The sequence below is a fragment of the Diadema antillarum genome, unplaced genomic scaffold (genome assembly GCF_040938485.1).
Source record: "Diadema antillarum isolate AM-2024a unplaced genomic scaffold, OU_Dant_1.0 scf00000019, whole genome shotgun sequence".
NCBI classification, from domain to species: Eukaryota; Metazoa; Echinodermata; class Echinoidea; order Diadematoida; family Diadematidae; genus Diadema; species Diadema antillarum.
Window position 1 is genome coordinate 1,110,712 of NW_027270908.1, and position 24,416 is coordinate 1,135,127.

The 24,416-nt window shown below is 38.2% G+C and overlaps 1 protein-coding gene across 1 annotated transcript; it reads right to left on the reverse strand.

Annotated features, from left to right (window-relative positions):
- Positions 1 to 736: 736 nt before the first annotated feature.
- On the reverse strand, positions 737 to 20,645 carry LOC139728288 (transmembrane protein 209-like). Its single transcript, XM_071639242.1, has 14 exons — positions 20,524 to 20,645; positions 19,016 to 19,163; positions 17,733 to 17,929; positions 16,683 to 16,948; positions 15,518 to 15,647; positions 11,440 to 11,529; positions 9,683 to 9,924; positions 8,356 to 8,452; positions 7,503 to 7,628; positions 6,566 to 6,663; positions 4,559 to 4,673; positions 3,843 to 3,937; positions 2,863 to 2,936; positions 737 to 2,196 (listed from the first exon to the last, which is right to left on the reverse strand). Exons 2-14 carry the CDS (start codon positions 19,156 to 19,158, stop codon positions 2,142 to 2,144), a joined length of 1,728 nt encoding a protein of 575 aa, XP_071495343.1. The 5' UTR covers positions 19,159 to 19,163; positions 20,524 to 20,645; the 3' UTR covers positions 737 to 2,141.
- Between the last annotated feature and the right edge of the window lie 3,771 nt (positions 20,646 to 24,416).

Sequence of the window (24,416 nt, forward strand, 5' to 3'; positions counted from 1 at the left end):
CAGTTTAGAATTTATTGACAAAAGTACAACGAAATTCATTTGTAAAAAAAAAAAAAAAAAAAAACCTGATGACACAATCAAAACACAATGACAAAAATGGACTCCATTCACTCACGACGAAAAGTACATTACACATACAAATTCACAAATGTTGGCCTCTTCTCAGGGATGTTTGACAATTCTAACTTTACAATTTTCTCATTTATCTGCAGTCGGCAGATCATAACATCACGCACCTTTCACTATTTTTAAACAGACAAGCAATTATCCTGCCTATATAAGACACCATGTTATTAGCCACGTATGAAGTTTGTGGGAATTCTCCCCATCGCATATAACTACAAAATCTCAAACAGCAGCACTGGGGCTATCTACTTTCTGTAACAATGTTTCAACAACGTTGTGCCCGTGCACGCTCAGCGCGAGCTCTATTTGATTATGCCCAAAATACATGGAGCACTTTCTTAATCTCCAAACTACCCATAGTTTGACAACTTTTCTCAGCAGTTATTAAGTGTTGGTGAAATAAATACATGTATCAAGTTATAAGCTCTAAAAGTGCTTTTTTTTTTAATTATAAAGTGACAATGCTTTAGTCATGATAAAAATGGAAAAATTAGATGCGATTACAGCATACGTGTACATGTACTAACATTCAGTAGGCACAATGAAAAGGTCCAAACTTTTTATTAAATTTCTTTTGATATTTTGTTGACTTCCACATAAGTAGGTCCACATACATGTATTTCCTCTAGTCCCATGCATATTCTCTTATGTGAGTTTTACTGTTATATTTGCCCACTGGGGGAGTCAGTCTACCGTTTCCACATCGAAAGTTTGTCAGTTTGTTCGATAAAAATATCCAAGAAATCTGTTTTGAAGGTGGGAATCATGAACAATCTCTGCAATTGCCTCGCAGCTCTGAAAATATGAATGTCACGACTTTCCATGGTCTTTTTCCATACAGGTGATCATTGTGTGAAATCTCCAGAACAATAATTCCAGCAAGATAGTATAATGACCTCAACAGTGCATACTTTGCATAACTTTCGCTCTCAGTTGCCATGTCAATCAAAATAAGAATAAGGAAGACAAGGAGATCACTACTTGAAGATAAACTGACGAACATATGAGCTGTGACGCGAGAAAAGGACCCTTAGGCTATAAAATACTGAAAATGAGTTTTTACCGCCATATTGTGGAATGAACTCTGACACATTTAGATATGCAAACTGTTTTCTGAAATTCTACTCCTAAATGCCTCAATTACTGCATTAAAAAAAGCACATTTTGCCCAAATGCTGCAACTTTTTTGATGCGCCTATGCATTCACACTCAGCTATCTAGTTGATAACACTTTTTTTTTGTTGCGTGTATTGGTTTGTCAAACTTCCGCGCTGTTTTATGGTGTTTGTGCACAACAGCACTAAACGGCCCTTTTCTCGCGTCATGGCCCATTAACATGTATATTTTTTTTTCTTGGTCCTGTCCACACAGGGATATCTTCATCACAAATTCAGGGCAACTGTCAATTTCAATAAATGTAATGCACAGTTGCCATGGCTACATCTGCCCATCAAGGTCACTGGGAAGCATTTACAGTGGACTCCCGTTATAACAAAGTCCTTGGGACCTGCAGTTTTCTTTGGTTGTATCAAAATCAAAACAAATAGACAACAAAAAAACAACCATAGATCGGATAATGTTACGGCCTGAATTTTCACTTCGTTGCAACTGGAATTTCGTGTATATACTCGTGTCCGTTATAACGGGAGTGCGCTGTATTTAAAGTTGCTGACAGTATTCTTGGAAATGGCACACTGGCTGATACTGGGAGGCTGATACCAGTATCACTCGCGACAAAGGATTACACTATTTCATCTTTATTGATGGATATACTATTCACAGTTGCTATCGGCAATGACAGATGCCACAGATCATCAACCGCCCCTTTCTTTCCTTGACTTTTGTCACCGTCACATTTCTTTCTTTACATCACATTACTCGTGTTTCTCTAAACCTCAAAACTTTTCCATCAAGTTCATGGTTTTCTTTTCAAACGAGTCCGTTGTATGAGATGGATCATTTGCGTCCCTCGACTTGGCCCTTGCTTTGGTAGTCCTGTTTCCGACTGTCCAGTTTCAGCTGTCAATCACCCACAGAATATTCACCCCCGATGGACCCAGATTGACTCTCCTGTGCAGAAAACAAAGAAATATTGACATGGAAAAGACTTTCACATAATATTTCTAAGGATACATAATACTTCTCAAAAGGAGATAAACGGTGCATTGGAAAACAACTTAGCTGTGGTACATAGACTGCTAATATACTGTGGATGAAATTTACTTGTAAAATACCAGGTTATAAAGCGAGCTGATAACCTACGACTTTTCAGCGAGTATTTCGATGACTCAGATCATTTGCCACGGACTCGAAAAGGGGTTTTCACATCAAGAGTGTTTTGACAACACACTGTTGATGAAAAATAAATCTGGAAGGAACAGATTTTTGTATGACAAGGGAAATGCTAGAACAGATACACATTACTATGACAGTAGAGTCATGGCAGTGGAATAATCTACAGCATGAACATTTTTGCAAACTTGACTCTATTGAATTATGGCAACCCCCCCCCCCACCATCCCTTCAAAATGCAAATATTACTTGAAATATCAACATCCACTATGCACAAAAATAATCTTATGAATAAAAATCGAGTCAAATTCATTAAGATTGGTTCAGCATGGTAAAATCAGCTGCATGAAACTTTTCACAGAACGGTTTTGTAGGAACCTTAGAGTATGGAAAATGGACACAGGACAAAGGAATCAAATCGGACACAGAAGGATTTCGACTCACCCAAGCATTCCATTCTCCTTTGTCTTGATGTGATGCAGAAAGAGGAGGATGGCCTGAAACATGTTGCTTCTTCCCTGCATGGAGTCAAGAATATGACATGTTTACTATTGTTGTTCGTATTTTTATTTTTCCATGGGGGGGGGGGGGGGGGTTACATACCTCAAAATTTTCAAATTCTCACAACATCACACAAGCATTACTGTTAAAGTGTAAATTTCCATGCCTTTCGGGTGACAAAAGACTAGTGCTAAAATTAAAGTACACAAAATTCTTGGCTTGGTATAAACAATTCATCACAGGAAAATTTTCACTTTTACAGTAATACACAATATGGTCATCTTTTTTTTCTTTTCTTTTCAAAACCTACAACAGCCTCTTCAATGGTCCATCCTGCTCTGCCAAAGGGCCCTTGCCACTAATATTACCCAAAAGCATTGCATGGTACCCATTTATACACTTAGGTCAAGAGAAGCACTTGAGGCCAAACATGTTGTCCAAGGATAGAAGCGCTAGGCAGGATTTGAACCCCGAACCGTATTGTCTACAAATCCAGAGCCTTCTCCATCATATCACAGCACTCACACGTAAGGACACTATACTGAAATGTCATTTGAATAATCAGAGAAAGAGAGAGAAAAGAAGATGTAATCTAAATGCTTGTTTAAGATACTGTACACACCAAATATTTCGTGAGGTTTTAATATTTTGCAAATTTCATGTTATTTGCAAAATTAAAACCACATGGAAATATGAACTTTGATACCGACATAAACGTGACGTGCACGCATACATTTCTCCGGTCAGTGTTGTGCTCACCAATCCCAAATTTAACCACTCGCAAAATTGTTGGGAAGTCCGACTTGCGAAAAAATTAGACTCGCTAAATATATGGCATATACGGTAACCATGTCCAAACTATTGTCACCGTTTACAATGAGTACACATGTGGCCACTGGAAGGTGGAGAGAAAAATATGTTACCATTGGAATGTCCCACGTGTCATCACCGAGGATCACTTTGAAGTGCGGTGGGTCGACCTTCGACTGGTAGAGCAGCAAGTTCTCCCTCTTCAAGTCTGCACGAAGGATAATTGCTTCGAAATTCATCATTTGCTCTTCAGTTTTGTCAGATCTTCATAACATTTTACCTGATTTTGTTGATTAAGGCCAATTAGACCCTGATGACTTGTTTATTTGTTTTAATAGTCAATTTACTGCAAGATGTCAACATTAAGTCACATGATCTACAAATCCCCCCCCCCCCCCCCCCCCCCATTAGTCATAAAACACCTTCCAAAAGTGAAAATCAGACTAAATTTCTATAATCTTGAGTGTGGGGATGAGACTCCCTTATTTGAAAAACACATACACCATTCCATTACTAAAACAAAAAAGACTGTTTTATTCTTAATACAGTCTTGTAAGAAAAGGCTTTAAAGTGTTAAACTGAAACAAAACATTCACAGAATACAAAATGGGAAAGCAAATTAAGATGTATGCTACTTACATTATCATAAAGCATTCATTTGATTTGGGTATATTGAATGAAAACCTACACTTAAATATATTCAAAGAAAGTGAAAAATCATGTGTGTATATCTGAATGCAGAACCAACTATGCACAAACAGACAGACATACACACATACTAGTTATACACACAGACAGAGATGAAACAAACGAATGCAGAATGTGGTACCAGGTTTGTCTGGCGTCTTCATGAAGTACTGGTCGGTGAATGTCTTGCCGTCTGGGTGCTTCGGGTGGGGTGGCAGGCAGGAATCCAAATAGGTACACAGAGCATGTAGAACCAGCTGAAAGCATAACCAGGAAAAAAATACAGGGAGATCTCGTTATAAAACGACCTAAAAACCATGACAATAACTTTGATATATCAGGTTTCTCACTATATCAGTGCACAAACACACAAAAACATCATCAAAATATGACAAACTCGAAGCTTCAAAATCATCTTGCTATAAAAGGGCTTTGCTATATCCAACTTCTTCATTATGAGGTTCCACTGTACAGGTAAAGGTCACTTTAAACTAGTTGCTTTTTAAAAGCAATTTAAACACAAATCAACCACAGCTGATTGAATTAGTGCAAAGTTTTGCTCAACAGGATGACAATAACATATTTCAATAACTGGTTTGAACCTACCTGGCTAGCCAAATACTGGGACAGATTTATAGTGGGTCTGCCCAAATGCCAGCTAATATCTAATCTAGCCTCTTTGGCTCAGCCAAACTATCAAATTACTATCAGATCATTTCAAAATATACTACTATACATTATGGTGCAACTACTAGTGGCCAACTGACCATACTTTTTCTTTTTTGCAAAGTAAAACTATTTGGGGGCTGTGAGAATTTATGGCAGTAATGGAATCATTCATAAAAGAGTTTCCGCCTTTCCATCTGCTCTGTTTTCATCCCAGGATAATTATTTTTCTTAAAAGATTACATAAGAGATACCATGTATCCAAGAACAAAGTCATCACAGTAAACAACCTGACCAACAACCTGTATGTCAGAGTTATCAATCCAACATTTCATTAAAGGTACTGTTGTCACACTCTGTAATTCCATAATTTAAGCCGTCTTTTATTTACCAAGGTATTGCAGAACTCTAGAAATTTGTACAGTAGCTCATTGATTTTCACTGGTGATCTGAAACATACACCAGTCCAGTGAATAGCCCCTCCTTATCTCCAACTCCTCATTACCTTCCGCCAAGGGAGGAGGTTATGTTTCCGTCAGTGTTTGTTTGTTTATTGGTTTGTTTGTTTGTTTGTCAGTATGCAAAATAAATCAAACATTTGAGAACGGATTGGGATGAAACTTACAGGAAAGGGTGAGAATGACACAAGGAACGGATGATTAGATTTTGGTAGTGGTCCGGGAATTTTTTTATGGATTCTATGAAGGATTTTCGATATGTTGGCAGGTAGGGCCAATGAACTTGGAGTTCAAGCTTCACATTTATTGAGGGTTGCATTTGCACACTAAAGTGCATGCTCTAGTTTTTGCTGGGGCGAGGCGCGCCGCGGAGCCAGAAATTGAGGACATAACAAAAGGCTTCAATATTGGAAAATCAGGCAATTTTCAGCATATATATGTAAGTATAGGTGGAAATCACTGATTTCTACGGAAGAACAAGATCAGGGGTGGAAATGACCTGCTTTGTGGAGGTCTGCGCTCTCAGAGTGTTTCTCTAGTTGATTGGGTGTTGTGGCTCATCTATTTTTTTTTTCCAAGCAGCAGCAAGTACTCTAAATGACATTAACTTCAACCCTGTCCATTTCCTGTGTTGTCCATTTCCTGTGTTGGTGATCACCACTATAAAAGATCTGAATTAACATTTTCAAATCTTAATGAATTACAGCTCAAATTGGGCAAATTCAGAAACAAACCTTGTTGCCATGGCATTTGATGTCATTCTCTCTAAACAAACAAACTACAACCAAACGACTCATCAGTTCATCTTTATAAAAAGCATTCAAAGTTACTGCATCAAGTTTCAACCTGCTTCACTGGGTGCTCACATAATCGCTGTTGAACGTACAAACAGCGTAAGAAGGGATCATAGACCAAATTGGTTAAACTTAGCCCTCACTGCATTGACTTCAGCCTTATCACTGGCATGAGATATGGAGGATGGGGTAATAAAACGATTCTGTCGATGAACAAGTCAAGGGACTCACCACGCAGTCAGTAGGAAGGTCTTTGTGCCACTTACGGCCTTTCTGCTCTCCCCCTTGGTCCCATCTGAACTCGCATAGGTAGCCTCCTCGCGCCAATTCTGGACATGGGATAATATGCAAGTACACCAAACTGAATGCTCCAGCTAGACTGGTCTACACCAGACCAAATATGTGACACACACAAAACTGCAATGCACTGTCAATCTGACATCACAGCCTGTCAAAAAATTCACACTAATTCTTTTCGGGACAAAGTGGAGCCAAGACACAATGGGAGATATGGTTTGTGATTGACTTTTTCTCTTTTTCTTAAGGGGGAGGGGGGGGGGGGGGGGGGGGGCAACAGTCAGTAACCTTTGACCTTGGACTTTGAGGCATTTTGCCTGGGACAAGGTGTTACAAAATCCACCGACAGCTTTTCTTTCTTGTCTTGCCTTTTCTTGGGATTGCCTTTCCTTTGACATGCCATGATGGCTTTATTTTCTTTTTCTGGTAAGACAGCTAAGATTTGGACAGGTCATCAATTAACTGATTACCTGGCAATTAATGAAATAAGGTGATTTTCACCCAAATTTGAGAAACAAGGATAGTTCTGAAATGTGAGTTACGGATAGAAACAACCAATGTAAAAATTTGATTCAGTATAATCAATGTTGAGGATTGTTGGATATACAAAATGTGAACAACAGTTATGATGAAAAATTTTTCTAGACTAAACTGTCTAAAGTTATGGTATAGTGGGAAAAACAGTGATATCTCCTTATATTTTAGTCTTCATCACCAAACGTTTATATGGTAGGATGTCTTGTGAGACAACTGACCTACACATACGCATCAAATGTGATATCTCAAACATTTTTCAAATTACGGCTCCCAATGGTAAACAGTGCCTCTAAAAGGCAAGAGAAAGAGAAGAAAATGAAAATGGATGCACTACCTTTGTATCTCTGGATGACATATTCCTGATTGGGCGAGACATCGAGATAGGACAACAGCATGTTGAGGGAGGGCACGTGCTGGCTTTTGAGGATGGCTATCTGTCGAAGGGCCGATATACTTGTATCTGGGTAAACAAAAAAAAGATATGGGGATAGGGGAGGGCAATATTCTTAAGATGCTATGAGGGGCTCAGTAATAACCAAATGCCTCAATATTCTTTTAATGAGTAAGCCCTGCACCATGTCTCTATCACATAATATATCATATATCACATATATATCACATATATATTATATATAACATATATATCATATATATATTATATATCACATTTATATCACATATATATTATATATCACATATATATCACATATATATTATATATCACATATACATTAAATATCACACATATATCCACCAATATATCACATATACACGTATCAGCCACAATACAGATATCATAGTCAACAACAATGGAGTGAAGTGCATGATGGCTTGCACATTAGGGATTCACTGCTGTAATATTTCATATGATAACCATTTTGATTTCTACATCTCTAGCTAGGTTCATCTCATATCAAAAACTTTTGTGACTTGAACATCTGTGACTTTATAGACAGACAGGTTTTGTCATCCATTTCAGCTCAATCAGCAATGAAGGCATACACATCTTTCATTTTGACAGAATGCTTTTACACAACACTTGCAGACCAGTAATCTACTTAGTTTTATTGGTAAATGCTTTACCTTATGGTGTGATAACCAACTGCTGAGAGGGTGACTTATTTTTGGTGTTGTGTTTATGAGAAAAAAAGGATTGTAGGGTGAAGAAGTATCCGCTATGGTCTTACCTCCTACTTGAAGGTCCCCATGGCCAAGTCTCTGCAGGCCTTTGTTGACTTTGCCTATCTCCTTGACGACGGGAACCAAGACAGTCTGGCTCAGCCACTAATAACAGTCACATTGAAAGACAGCAGAGCACAGAGTTCAGGTCTGTTTTCGCAACATTCTTCAACATTCCAAGAAACCTCATCCTGGTACATTCTAGATCATGACTGGCAGCGAATGGAATATTGCAAATGCGCCACAACAGACTTGAAGATCTTGACAACTATGAACATCTTAAAAGAGCACACGAAATTGTCGCATTTGCTGCAGGCCCACTTACTGTACAAACTGCCAAAGGAACAACCAGAGGGTAACTATGGAAGGCCAGTCAAGCCATAATAGCAAGATACAGAGTGTCTATCTGTTCAATATCATTATGCACGTATACAAATGCAGCATTAAAGTAATGCATTTTAAAAAAAAGTACAAAAAGTCGGGAAATGAGACTTAATTTCTAGACAGGATCAAATTCTGGGAGAGGAGATTTTCAGTTTGAAATGACATATTATGACTTGCCAAAATTGGATGTTCCTATTAAAGTGGCATAGCAAAAGAGGGAGGAAAGTTTCAACACAAGAGAATGCTACTTCTGAGAAAAGGGGCTTTGAATTTAAAGCCCACGGAAGCAAAGAGTTATCTTTACTTATGTGTAGAACAAAATGGAGGCTTCCAACTCCCAAAGCAGTCACTGCTACAGCATTATCATATGACAATAAATACAGTCTATTTAAGATGTAAACACTCAAACCATAAGTATATTGTATGTTGTTTTTGAATGCTCATCATACACTGAAAAACAATCATGGTAAATGCAATACTACAGCTCATTCATTTCCTGTATATTTTGCATTTAAGAAAGAGCATGAAATTGTTTCTACTTTCATGCTTAGTTTGAAAATGCAGTATGAAAAGTAATGGTTTAGGGTTCATTTACATATTGTAAATCCAAAGTTTTGTTATTATGAATACAAGGGGCTTTATTCTAAAGGTTGAACATTGCAAAGGTTCAATATTTCAAGATTTGTTACTTGAAAAGTTTGTAATTTTGATTATGAAATAAAATGAAGTAAGATTTATTGTTCTGAAGGTTTGTTGATCCAAAACTGCAATGAGGTTTATTTCAAAGATTAATTAATCATAAGGTTTATGATAATATATGAATTACATCTATGGACCTGAGGTTTTATTTTTTTGCTAAGAAATTTTATTATAAACCTTGATCGTTATAATGGGAGTGTGATGTACGGGCAACATTACGTCACACTTAGGTGATTCTGGTGCAAAACTCACCTGTCTTAGATTGGCTATCCACCGGTCAAGGGTTTCTCGGTCAACCTCCAGCCTGTCCCACACTTCTTCTGCTCCGTATGTGGCCGGGCAGTCCTGGTCATCCTTGCCACGAGAGGCCGGTGACTGTGGTGACCGACTGGCCAGCTGATATTGGTACTTGCCCAAGAGGTAGGTGAAATCGGCGGCAGACCGATTGTACGCCCAGTAGGAGGGGCTGCTGCCGGGGGAGTGGTCAGGTGTTCCTAGGAATGCAGGATATAAATCGTTTCAAACATTGTTGAATATCCAGCCATATAATTTCAATCAAATGGGAACCGAAAAGATCTTTAACATTTGACTGTGATGCTATACTGTCAAATACTTCATCATGCCAGGCAATATAACATGAACTTTTGAATGAACAGTTATGACACAGAGATCATATCTACAGGAAGTTCCCTGTGTTACAGGTAGAGATTTTGAGCATGTCACCAATACTACAAAGAATGCACACAAATTGCCACATGCTTCACTATTTCACCAAGTACAGAAACACACTACTACATATTACTACTACTACTACTACTACTACTACTACTACTACTACTACTACTACTACTACTACTACTACTACTACTACTACTACTACTACTACTACTACTACTACTACTACTTCTACAATTACTATACTTTTACTGCCATTTCTTCCAAAGCTATCACTATATAGATGATGACTGGCGGGGGAGGGAACATACCGAATGTTCCACCCGAAGGGTTTGAAATGCTATTGAGGGAGGTTATAAGTCCCGAAACGAAGTCGCGGGACTTATAGCTTCCCGAAATAGCATTTCAAACCCTGAGGGTAGAACGTTTGGTACATGTTCCAGACAACAAAAGTCACCATATATTATATGGGTTAGTCAAATACGTCAACGTCAACGTAACTACCCACCAGCACAACGCACTCGAGCGCTCACTCGCGCAGAGCCAAATTCACTGTGTGCGCGGTCCTACAGGCCTTTTGTCATTTGTTACGTGAAAATGTTTTCCCATGGGTGAACATTACAAAGAATGTTTGCCCATGGGCGAACATAACGAATGTGCCTCCATCACGTGACTGTGTTTAGCCAATCACTAACCGGTATTTGACTAACCCATTTAATATTTTTATTTGTAACACTACTCCTCTCACTATCATTATATTACTACATATTGCACTTTCAGCAGCGTCACTTGAAGCCTGCACATAAACTGTGACTAACATTTGCAAATATTTGGTGTTTGGTCTTTTTTTCTTTTTTCCCCTGAGATTGCACATTAACAGAGTATAAATGTATCCCCAAAATGGCTTTAACGAAGTGACCCCCTTTTCATGATTGGGTATACAACACTTCCGATATACCTAGAATGAAAACAAACAACTTTTGCAAAACTGGTTTGTGAATCGGTGTATATGCTTTGCATGCGCACAAGCTTTCAGTGTACAAATCTAAGTGGTGATACAGACAGCACCTAGTCAGCATTAAAAATTCACTCGCACTTCACTGTTCTTTGTGAATGACATTTCTTGTGTCCATCAAAAGGTAAAGAAGGACTATATCTGATAGTTTCATAAAATTTCAAAGCCAATAATGGAAGGAAAGCAGATAATTTTGTCTCAAAGATATGTCGACCATGGAGTATCGTGGGATTGTTTTTACCCCAACCCCAACTACATACCAGGATGTCCGACCATGAGAATAGTCAGCTCATCGTGGCTCACTTAAAATCCTTCTCACCGAGGATATTTCTCCTCTCCTTGTCTTCATACGACTTCAGATAGCTGCTCAGTGACGCTTCGTCTGATATGGTAGTCTCTGGGGTCATCACTGTGATATGTGGGAAAAGAAAATGTCAGGCAAACAATTTTCGAGCCTCATTACGGCAATACTACAACGATGTCAAAGGAAGGATGCTCAGGCCTGAAGGATGAAAACCCCCATTAAAAAAAGAAGAAAGAACAACTCTATCGGTGCATTTTGTAAATGTGTGAAGTAGAAGACACACGAAAACGTTCTCCTCTGCATCTATAAGCTATTACCCCGTTGAGGACGGGCCAATTTTGCGCTAACATATTTCCCATAGACACCTGCCTGAGTATACTCGAGACTGGTCTTCAACGGGTTAAAACGAGAAATAAATTCATGAAATTTGTGGTAGACTCTCTCACACCTGTACCATTCTCACAAGAGACTTGGACATCATAGAAGAGGCTTTTAGACATTCTGAACTGGGGCTTGCTCGAGAATGCACAAACCCTCTAAGAGGGCAGCTCATTTATCCCAAATGCAGTGAAATTGTACAAGCAAACTTTGCATTAAGCCCAGAAGCTCTGACTAATCTGGATATTTTAGATCCAGACTACAGCCGATAATGCAGATCACATTTTGTAGTGTTAGAAAAGCAGTTGAGAGCTTGGTATGTATTCCTGCAACTAAGCACTCTAGGTCCTGCTATTTAACCCTTAGTTTTGCAGTAGAAGAGTAGATATACCCCATTTCTTGTCTTATATGGAATTCTTTAAAAAAAAAAAGATTTCTGGATCTAAAATGGCAAGACCCCCTGCCATAACACTCCTCACCCCCACCAAAAAAAAAGAAGAACAAAAAAAAAAAGAAAGAAGAGGAAAAGAAAAATAAGCATACACTGCATATTCCTTTTTTCAATGCTGCTATTCCCTAAAATGTGTAAAAATCCACACACTTCTTTTAGTGGAGCGGCATAGCTTGAAAAATTAGAGGAATTGTGCATTTTATGATAAAAGCACCAAATTTCGCACACATGTTGACAATGACATTTGAAATAAATTCAGATATTGGGCCATCGTAAATAGCGCCCTCATCGGCCATGGCAGCCATTTTTCAAAATGGCCACCATAAAATGCCATTTTTCGTAAAAATTTACAAATTTCAGAGGGGAAAATCAATAAGATTTTGCAAACGAGTGGGAAATATCATTTAAAATAAATTTAGATATTAGGCCACCGCAAATTGTGCCCTCAATGGCCATGGCAGCCATTTTTCAAAATGGCCGCCATAAATGCCATTTTTCGCAAAAAATTAAAAACTTCAGAAGGGAAGATCAGGAAGATTTTGCGAACGAGTGGGAAATAACATTAAAAATAAATTCAGATATTGGGCCATCGTAAATAGCGCCCTCAACGGCCATAGCAGCCATTTTTTTAAAATGGCCGCCATAAACGCCATAAATGCCATTTTTCGTAAAAATTTACAAATTTCAATAGGGAAAATCAATAAGATTTTGCAAACGACTGGAATATAGCATTAAAATGAATTTAGATATTGGGCCATCACAAATTGCGCCCTCAACGGCCATGGCAGGGATTTTTCAAAATGGCCGCCATAGATGCCAGTTTTTGTAAAATTTTACAAATTTCAGAAGGGAAATCAGTAAGATTTCGCAAACGAGTGGGAAATAACATTCAAAATAGATTTAGATATTGGACCATCGCAAATTGCGCCCCCTAACGGTCATGGCAGCCATTTTTTTCGAAATGGTCGCCATAAATTCAATTTTTTATACAAATTAATTTCAGAAGGGAAAATCAACAAGATTTTGCAAACGAGTGGGAAATAAAATTCAAAATAAATTTAGATGTTGGGCCATTGCAAATTGCGCCCTCAACGCCATGTTTGAAATTGACTTCCATAAATACCATCTTTTTCTCTGAATTAACTAATTCCAGAAGGAAAAGTCAATAAGATCTTGCACTCAATTCAAAAATTCCGCTTGAAATATATCTTGCGCCTATGTATTACATTATTGTAAATAGCGCCCTCAATGGCCATTGCAGCCATTTTTCAAAATGGCCACCATGGATTCCATTATTTTTTTATTTCCTGATTTCACCAAAGGAAAGTCAGTAAGATTTTGCACACAATTTGAAAATTATGTTTGAAATAAATGTTTGTATTAGATAACTATAATACTGCTCTCAACGGCCATGGCCGCCATATTCCAAAATCATGTTTAAAATCAAACAATACATCTAGATTGCATTAACTCTAGAAATTGTTCCTTCACAAATTTTCAAGAAGAAAAAATTGCTAATAACGACAATTGCAGCCATTTTCCAAAATGGCTGTCATAGATGCCATTTTTTTAATGAAGATGTCCTAATGAAGGAAGAAGACAATAAACATTTTTTTTTTACGCAAGTTGACAATTACAAACAAAGAAGTATAGACATTTAGCCATCATAAGCTGTGTTCGCAATTGCTATTGCAGCTATTTGTCAAAATGGCTACAATACACTCTTCTTTTTTCTATCAAAAAGAAAAAGAAAAAAAAGAAGCAGACATCCATGGCGGTCAGCATGGCCCTTGAGGGCGCCTTCTAAGAAGACCTTATACTTAAATTTATTTTTGAGCATAATTTTCAACCTGTTTGCAAAGTCTTATTGACTTTTCCTTCTGACATCAGCAAATTTTTGCAAAAAACAAAACAAAACGTGGGGGGGGCATCCATGGCAGCTGTTTTGAAACTTGGCTGCTACGGCTGTTGAGGGTGCACTTTTGGATGGCCTATTATCAAATTCAGTTTAAATGTAATTTTTCACCTTTGTGGAAATTCTGATTGACGTCTGCAACACTTTACGAAAAAAATGGCCATTGAGGGGGCAATTTGCGATGGCCCAATAAGTTTACTTTTCAATGTAATTTCCCACCTGTTTGTAAAATCTCGTTGGCTTTCCCTTCTGATTTCAGTAAATCTTTTCGAAAATACAGCATTTATGGCGGCCATTTTGAAAAATGGCTGTCATGACCGTTGAGGGCGCAGTTTCCGATGGCCCAATAAGGAGATTTGTTTCAAATGTCATTTCCCATTTATAACCAAAATTTCATTGACTTTTCCTTTTGATATTAGCATTTTTTTTTTTATGAAAAAGTGACACTTATGGTGCCCATTAAAAAAAAAAAATTGGCTACCATAGCCATTGAGAGCGCAATTTCCAATAGCCCAATACCTGGATTTATTTTGGATGTAATTTCCCGCTTGTTTGCAAAAAAGAAAAAAAAAATGGCTTTCCCTTCTGAAATCTGCATTTTTAAAACGAAAAATGGCATTTATGGCGGCCATTTTGAAAAAAATGGCTACCATGGCCGTTGAGGGCGCAATTTCCAATGGCCAAATATCTAGATTTATTTTGAATGTAATCAACATTTATGGGCAAAATCTTATCAACTTTTCCCATCTGAAATTTTCAAAATCATCGAAGAACTGGCACATTATTCTGTTATTAGACAGATGGACGTTGAGGGCGCAATTAACAATGGCCAGCTATCTAGATTTATTTTGAATGTAATTTCCCATTTGTAACCAAAATCTTATTGACTTTTCTCTCCTGAAATTAGCAAATTTTACGAAAACATGGCATTTATGGCAGCCATTTTGAAAAATGGCTGCCATGGACGTTGAGGGCGCTATTTTCGATGGCCCAATATCTAAATTTAATCTAAACGTTATTGTCAACATGTGTACGAAATTTGGTGCTTTTATCACAAAATGCACAATTGTTCGGCTATGCCGCTCCACTATTTGCATAACTTAGGAACAGACTATAAATCCCTCAAAAAAACAACAGAACAGACAAATCGATACTATCAAAAGCAAGTCCTTATTGGTGGATTTCATAAATTGAAAAAAAAAAAAGTCAGCATAAAGTGAGCATCAAAAAGATGGAAAGAATACCCCCACCCCCACCCCCCCCCCCCAAAAAAAAAAACTAAGATCATGCACTTTTCTATAATGTTATTCAAAACTGCACACAGGCCCTTCTGTGATACTTGGTCATACTTGGGGAGTGTCTCGCTGGTGAGGATCTATGCCTCGGTCGGAGCAGACTTCCCCCACTACCACTGGCATCACGGAGGAGGACGGACGATGACATGTTCTGGGTTGGCGTTTGAGAGGCTGCGCCGAGGGTCTGCAGTGTACAACAAGGCACGGTACAAATAAAAACAGAAGACAAATTGTCACGCACTGAAAGTCTGCTTACTGTGAGAAGTAGAAGGTCTTACATCCAGGTCAGACAAAGGTCAGACAATATTTGGACAACAACAGAGCACTATGCCAAGCAAGCTTCTTGCTGAGCCAAAACATCCTACTTTTCAAAGATTTTTTTTTTTTTTAATTGTGACAGGATGTTATGACATGCTATATATGACATTTCGCTGATATGGTGACTGAGACAATAACTCTTTGTGCCATGTTCGCACGCCTGACTCAGTCAACGGCGTGCCAACTTCGCACATTCTGCTCAAACGCACAAAGCCACTAAAACTGATCAATAAACCGCCAAATGCCACAGTACAATGAAAGCACTTCTCATGATTTCATTCCTGTCACAGGTAGCTTGATTTTATGTGGTGACTCTGGCTATCAAGCAGTGTTCCCTATTGGATTTGTGAATAAATTTTAAGTGTTTGGCACTGTTTTGTGTGGAAAAGTAATGCCTCTACAATAATCAAGCTACTGGTCAGTTGAAAGAAAAACGATCATAGATTTGTCATACAATTTATATCAAAGCAAAGCTTGGCATATTCTCTACAACTTCGCTCATTGCATGTCCAGGGTAACAAAAATCCATATTTAATTTACAGATATTTGAAAAGCAGACTGTTTCTCTAAAGCATGACTACATCGCTGTCTCAGAATAATGTGGCACTCAGGGGGTTTACACCATGGCACATAAAGAGTAAATACACTGTAGATGGACCTTGGACAACACATGCCCCTGCCTGCCACTTGGATATGCAGCACTAGCAATGAACCATAACATGCACACATTGGAAACAACAGCCAAGGAGGGGGGGGGGGGGGAAAGCAATAATATCATTAAAGGAAGGTTAACTCAATGTACATGTATAATCACCTGGCTGAATGACTGCCCAGATGGAGATTAGGGGGAGGGGGGAGTAATTGATATTTTTAAAACAGGATTAACTCATTGTACAATCACCTGGTTGAATGACTGCCCAGACGGAGACAAAATGCTCCCCTGAGATGAGGGGGAGGCACTGGGGGAGAACTGGCTGGGGAAACTGCGGTTGAGGCCCAGCTGTCCGCCCACGGGACTGCCGCCCAGTGCGGCTGATAGGGGTGGAGGGGTGGAGTAGAGGTAATGGCTGGGTGGTTTGAGAGATGGTGAGGAGGATGGCGTGTGCGGCGCCGAAAGGCTGGCGGGCGCTGAGGCGATCCTCTGGCGAGAGACTTTGAAGCCAACCGCTGCAGCAGTGGAAATGAAAATGGTACACAAAAGGCACTGCCTGGAAGGGTCTGGGATGCCTCAAAGAGCACTACTGTATATCCACACACATATTTTTTTCGTACAGTACTGCTTCCGGGGAGGGGGCATTTTATCAAGTGTCAGTTATTTCCAAATGGCAATTTGCTCTCAGCCAATCAGATGCAAGGATTTCAGTAGCTTGAAACAGTTGTCAGTGAGTGACAAATGCCCTGAGCTTGTACTACAATTATAATATCAGGAACGACTGCACTTGTGATTAAGAATCACTGTGGCAAATGAGAAATTCATTTTCTTATTTTGGAAGAAAAGCTAGTGATTTCTCACCTCTGGAGACAACACACAGCACACTCATACTACGGACAGGAGGCACCAGTACTTTCTTCAGCTGCTAATCTCACAAATTTCAGTCATCTCACAAAATGTGTCCAAGGTAGATAAAAACACTGTGAAACATATTGTAAATACAGTATTAGAAATCAATGGTTGCTTCTGAATTTGATTTGAACTGGTGCCTCAACTACAAATAGGAAATTTAGGAGCATCACAAAAATATACCCCTGATGATTGATAAATAGAATTCATTGAAACCTGAACAGACAAGATGAATGGTATTAAACTGTAATGACATCTGAGTACAAGAAGATTTTACTGGTACACTGTAACGTGTGAATAACTCTAGCCGATAAGATTAATATATGGTACCCTATTACGGACACACTGCAAGCAAGACAGTCCTCATTACAAAATAGTCAAACGAAATACCATGGTCATGCACTCCAAGGAGACTCTTCTCGCTGGGAGACAAGGAGATCGGCTGGCTGACTGCTTCGAGGGTGGGCACGACGTACCGCCACAGATCCACCAGAGCGTTGAGGGTGAAGAGCAGGCTAAGCGTGCATGTGACGTACCACAGAGATGGGTGAGTCACATCGAAGAAGGCTGCCGTGGAGTGGTAGGTCCTGAAGGGAATGCAGACAGTAATTGTTTTGGATCCAAAGTGATCACCAAAATGACCATAGTTTGTCTGAAAACAACCAGCATCTTGTTTGTAACCCCAATGGTGAATGGGCTAACCAGTACTCATTTATTGCTCCATGCTGTATGGGGGGGGGGGGGGGGGGGGGACCACCAAAGGGAAGAAAAAATACACCACCAACATGTCATCACCACGCAGAAGATCTTTCATGATCAGCCCTACTTAAAACCATAGGTTTTAACACCTTTTTAGCATGCTATTTTCACACTTCTATCTAAATACAACTGAACTGTATAATTACCACAACACGATGATAAGACATGATTCTCATGCATGATGACGCATGTGCGGTAGGGAAAATAACTGATTGTAGGCAATAAGTCTGTTTTCAGGACAGTGCAGTTGGACATACATGTACATGTACATGTAGACTGGATACTAGTAGAAATCACTTTGCTTCTTTGCTTGGAAGAATAGCAGCAGATCACAGCAAGTCCTACCTGTTCAAACATTGCCCTAGGGAACAGTAATACTGTATTTCAAGTGATAAAAATTTCACGTTTGTCTCATCAAAAACCAATTTTCCACACAAATGAAATGCATGTTTTGTTTATCTTATTTCGAGCTAAGATAAAGAGAGTGTGTGCGTTTGTGCGTGAAAGTTCACTGCAATATCTATCAATATTTAGAGCAATATGTGCATTATTTCTTACTACATGCAATTTGTAATGAGCAGCGTGGTTCGGGACTAAAGTAGGTTTGATACTTATATGTATGCAGAATACCTGTACAGTACATTCTTATGCCCAGTAAACCATGGCCCCATTTCATAAAAAGTTGCTATGATAGCAACTCTTTCTGGAATGACAATTGTCATGGAAACGACAAGAATCCAGCTTCCTGATTGGCTGTTGCCATTTGAAGAGCCATTCCAGCAAGAGTTGCTAACCTAACTTCTTTTATGAAATGGGGCCAAGATGTGTGAGTCTGGTGGCTGAAACTACGTACACTGTATGTATTGAAGATTATGACATAAAAATTGAATGGCAAAGGGGGCTTTGGGGCTTACATTTCCAAGAAGCACACGACAGCCAGAAAGAGGTTGATGCCAAACCAGATGAGCGCTCTCTTGGCCGATTTGTTGCTGAGCTTACGCTTGAGGGTGTCCCTGGCGATGGGAGTGGTGGCGTTTCCTATCCCCGTTGGCATCATCTTGGCTGCAACAGAAAAGAAACAAATTTTGCATGCATTGTTTAACCAACAGAATACCACAATAATTTTGCTCCAGAAGTCATTGTCTCAAAAAATTATGTAAACATTTCCAAAACTGACATAGAACTACCTATGTGTTGCCAATTTAAGGATCAATTACATGATTTTGCAATTGAATATAAGGGATTAAATAATTTGGTGATCTAAGTGAACAATGTTATAAGACCAGAACAGGGCTCAAATGGGAGTGATTCTAATCTATGTCATGAAGTAACAAGAATACATGACCATAACAAAAATAGAAGGAACACATAGGTCTATGTTTTTTTTTTCTTTTTTTGAGACTCAGTGCCAGTGGGTTATGACATATCCAGGGATGCTCACAGTGAGGATTGAGACTATGAATGCAATGTGATTTCAAAAACAACTTATTCTATTAGTGAGAACATAAATTCTGGATGTAACTTGCTACCACCATTATCAAATCTGGTATTCACTGCCACTGGTAACAATACTAACATGGCCTTCATTTCACTCTAATAACAGGTTTAATAGACCTCTAAAGAGTTACTACAGAAATCGAAGAGAAGATCACAGAGACTCCAACTCTCCCGCTTTCGACAGGAGATCTCCCGCTTTTGACAGGAGATCTCCCGCCGAAAGCCCATTTTTGCAAAATCTCCCATTCTCCCGCAATCCCGCTTGAGATTTAATTTCTCTCGCCCTGGATCTGTGTCTTTTTTGTCTTCGTATGTTGAAAAATGAGCCTTACTTTTAGATAGCACAAACCCCAAGAGAGCATCAAGAACCCTAATTTATTTCAGAGCTTTCAGGGCCCAAGTGGGCCCTCGACCCCAGCCCCAAGGAACTTCGCGCTCATGATACGCGCTTCGCGCACATCAAAATTGGAGTCTCCCGTTTGGGGTTTCAGGCGGGAGAATCTCCAGTCCCAGATCAGAATAGAAGGTGCCTGGGCCCTGGCCCTGGCTGGGGTTGGAGTCTCCGAGATCATTTGTGAAAAATACATTCTTGTTTCTTATTTCTATACTGGTATTCATGCAAAGTACTTTGCCAATTTATGCCGTAAATTTAATGGCTTACGCGCTAACGTTAGTGCTTGTGATGTGACGTGTGACCAGATATCAGATCACGGACACGGTTTGAAAATAGCGCGTCTACGACCAGTACCAGCTAGATCTACGTTAAATAATGGACAAACGTAAAATGACTCTAACCAACGTGTATACAAATAGGTGGGACAATGTTGATGCAAACAAACGGAAGTTTTTTCGGTTAAACTAGCGCTGTGAACAGTCAGTATCAACACAACTCTTTACTTCAACATTAAGTCATATAAATACCTACCAATTGTATGGTATTAACCTAAAGCCACTCGAAGAAATACAGCACCACTACGATATCGAGAATGATCAAAAATATCAGAAATTCAAATGCAAAGGTGAGGTACCGGAACACTTGCAACATTCCGCACGTGAAACGAAAGTAATGAGTATGGAAGGCCATCGGGCAAAATTAATTGTAAAACGCCATGGTAAGAACCAAAATCTCTCTGCACAGAACAGTGATGTCCTATATCCTGCCCATATTACATTGTATGTTGAATGTCATTGATAGATAATGTTAGACCAGAAAGTTCCATCAATATTGGACTATGAATGTAAGAAAGTTTAGTATGACAGTGATTTTCTTTTTTTTTTTTAATTGATGAGCATGGTCACTAGTTCACAACTCCATTTCAGTTGAGATGATGGCGTCATCGCCTTTTTGCTTTTGTTGTGCGATTGATTCGCAAGTCACGTGAATGAATGAATGAACGAATGAATGAATGAATGAATGAATGAATGAATGAATGAATGAATCTGTATAAATAGATAAGTTGATAGATATAAATTGATAAATAAATACAATAAATAAATATAGATAAATGAATAAATGAATAGAATGTGGCGAACTGTTCACTGTTAAAGAATCATACATCCAGTTAGGTGTTCATGGAGTAGAACAAATAAAAGAAATAAAAATGAATTAGGCTCAACTATCTCAATGTTTTGTGTATAAGCATTCAATCAGTCCCTCAAAGTTAATGCTTTGGTCATAATAAGTAGCAACTCCAGCCCCTTTTAACAAAAAAGAGCACCACTGCTACAGAGTATTGTCACAAACCAGCATTTGACGCTATATATAAGGATAGGCCTACAGCCCCACAACTCTTCCTTCTGATGTCTACCTAGAGTGGCAAAAACGAAACTGGGTGAGGATTTCTAAGTCAGTGGGAGGACTAGGCGGCCACATCATCTTCGTTCCAGGGATGCGTAGTGATTTTCACCTCCATCGATCTGGAAACTTTGCGTTTAAACGCAGCTCCAAAAATCAAACGCAAGTCCTCCAAATCTCATGCAACTTTGCTTTTTAAAAACGCAATTTGAATTTCTAGCAACGGGACCGGTATCTCCACATGCAGTGTCTATCCTGGAGCGAAGCAAAGTTATAATACATGTATCTATAATTATTATTATTATTATTTTTTTTTTAGTTCATTTACACTCATGTTTAATTCCTACTTTCATTTTCATGAAGCGTCAAGCACTCTTTAAATCATCATACCGGGTACTGTATTATTGCTTAAGGGCCTATTCTATAAAATCAGTACGAACCTGGTTCGATAGTGAGGATAACAAAGTACATTGTTAATGAAGCAAAACACCATAAAGCTAACAATTGGAACTTAAACTTTAAGTTCATAGTTTGTTACCTTACTGCTACTAATGTGCATCATCTCCGTCTTACCATCATTGTCATACTGTAAACGTGGAAATTTTCTCTTTGTTGAAATTGTCGCGTATTTCGCACAACCAGAAAATAAAAGTGCGCAAATATTTTCGCTTGCCATTATGTTACGATAGTTGAAAACTCTTCGTCTTATCCGGCCGAGCGCTAAAAAAAAGAAGATTATATATATATATATATATATATATATATATATATATATATATATATATATATATATTTATATATACAACTCGCGCGAAAATAACGACTTTTACACTATACGATGCTACTCCATAGTTAGAATGACGATGACTGTTTTTTTTCTTCATATAGAAAACATTATTATGGAAACCTTATAGAGTGCTTTTTGATTTATCATGACCAACGTCTCAAGTTAACAGGTCATGATTGTGTTCAATGATTTGAGGATAGAGTACTAAAACTGTGATTAATGTGAAGGTAGAGGAGCAGTACAGCAAGACTTCAACGTGTCCAACCCAGCAGCTTGTGTTGAGCTTTGAGCATGTAGGCGCATTTATGATATGTATAAATTTGAAGTTGCAATTTTTGTGTATTCTTGCCAAAATAATTTATTACCAAAGTTTCTTTTAGAGTGTTTTAAACTGAATAAAAGTGTTCATAGTCATAATACAAGAAATTTACATCATTTTCATTTGCCACAAATTAGAACATCTGTGTATAAGAGATCTGTATTTTTCTCAGGACCGCTTATTTGGAATCATTTGCCAGAAATAATTATCCAGAAAAGTCAAAGTTTAAACTGTTTTAAAAGGAGATATAAACAATATTTGTTGAATAATGTGTAATAATTTTCATAGGAAACTATATCATTTATCAAATTGGAACATTGTGTGTATTATCAGGTATTTTGTACATTGTAATTCCATCCAGGTATAGTGTTATGTGATTACTGCGTGTGTGTGTGTGTGTGTATGTGTGTATGTGTATTGCGTTTAGGTTATAAGTGTTATGATTATCTCAGGGTCTCAGCTTATGTATAAGGCCTCGGCCTCTCTGCTGATTCCTTATACACTTGCATAATTTCTCCTTTTTCTGCACAAGTGTCATGATCTTTGTATCGTCTTATTTTGCTATGTATCTTTGTATGTTTTATGCCAGGTGTTAAATAAACGAACTGAACTGAACTGAACTGAACTGATGTGCATCATCACGGCTCAGTTACACTGGTTGCCTGTATAATAGACAAAAGAGCCGCATATGACATATATATTTACTGGTTTTTCATTGCCAACACATTCTGCTCCTAAATACTTTGCTGTCTTCCTATGCCGTTCATCTTATAAATGCGCTCGGCCATGGATACATAAATCTAAGGTGCACAAGATATCAAGTATAACTAGGCTGGTGGGCGAATAGTTTTTTTATTTTGTGGGACAAAGACATGGAATACCTTGCTAAAGGAACTCGTTAATCGCCCTTATTGGTTTTAATATTCAACAATTTTTTTTTTTTATATATTCGGTCTATAAAAATATTCTTTTGACTTTGTCATTGGGGCGAATCTTGATGTAAAGCGCATTGATCAGTTTATTTGAAATGCACTATTAAAAGACCACTTATTATCACAATGAATTTATTAGCATATACAGTATATAATGTAGCTTACAATAATTTGCCCAGCAGTCGAGATAACACTACGCGAAACTTAGCTTTGTTTCCGGATAACTTCCAGAAATTCGAGAACACAGTCACAATAAACAGACAAAACTAAACGCGTTTCATTCAAGTGATTCAAAGCTGCCCGAATACAGTAGTTTCGGTCTCGTACAAGAAAAACAAACAATAATCAAACCAATGTCATCGATTTTTCACTCTATGTGCATTCAAATTCGTTTCTTTGCACCTGTGGAAAGACTTGGGTAAAACGATTTCATGTCCCTTTCCAAATTAGTGTTTCATAATAGGCCTCGAAATGAAAAGTCAAAAGTTCAAATTCAAATGTAAGCATGAAGTTCCAAATCTCTGCATTTAAGACTCAAGACATCTTATTGTCGTGTAAATACATAAAATTTGTTCTCGGACATTGGTCATAGGTGTTGCAAACAGAACGGCAATCAAAAGTATACAGAACCACATGCAAAATATTCACGATGAAAGTCATTACATGATACATGCAAAACAACAAAAATACTTAAGATATTACACAAGATATTTCCTGAAAAAAAATATGGATAGAAGAGCATAGGCGGAAGAGTAAATAATACAACAATTTATTCTTTTCAGAAGAAGTTTTCAAAATAGCTCACTTTTAATCTGGTATTACATGTTGCTACGTGCGTTGATGTGTATATTAAAAAATAATCTTCAGAATGGTAATTGATACTGTTACCGGTGATCCCTCTGGTGTAATTTATTTGCTTTTAAATATATGTTGTAAACATGTTCACAATATTATTATCTGTACATATTGCATACTGGAAATAAAT

What these genes read in the sequence shown, in the direction of transcription:
- LOC139728288 (XM_071639242.1), bottom strand. Translation starts at nt 19,158, where the DNA reads ATGATGCCAACGGGGATAGGAAACGCCACCACTCCCATCGCCAGGGAC. An exon ending in ACCAGCGAGACACTCCCCAA is followed by an intron (nt 11,530 to 15,517) that starts GTATGACCAAGT and finishes CACATATCACAG; the next exon opens with TGATGACCCCAGAGACTACC. An exon ending in GAAGACGCCAGACAAACCTG is followed by an intron (nt 3,938 to 4,558) that starts GTACCACATTCT and finishes TCCTTCGTGCAG; the next exon opens with ACTTGAAGAGGGAGAACTTG.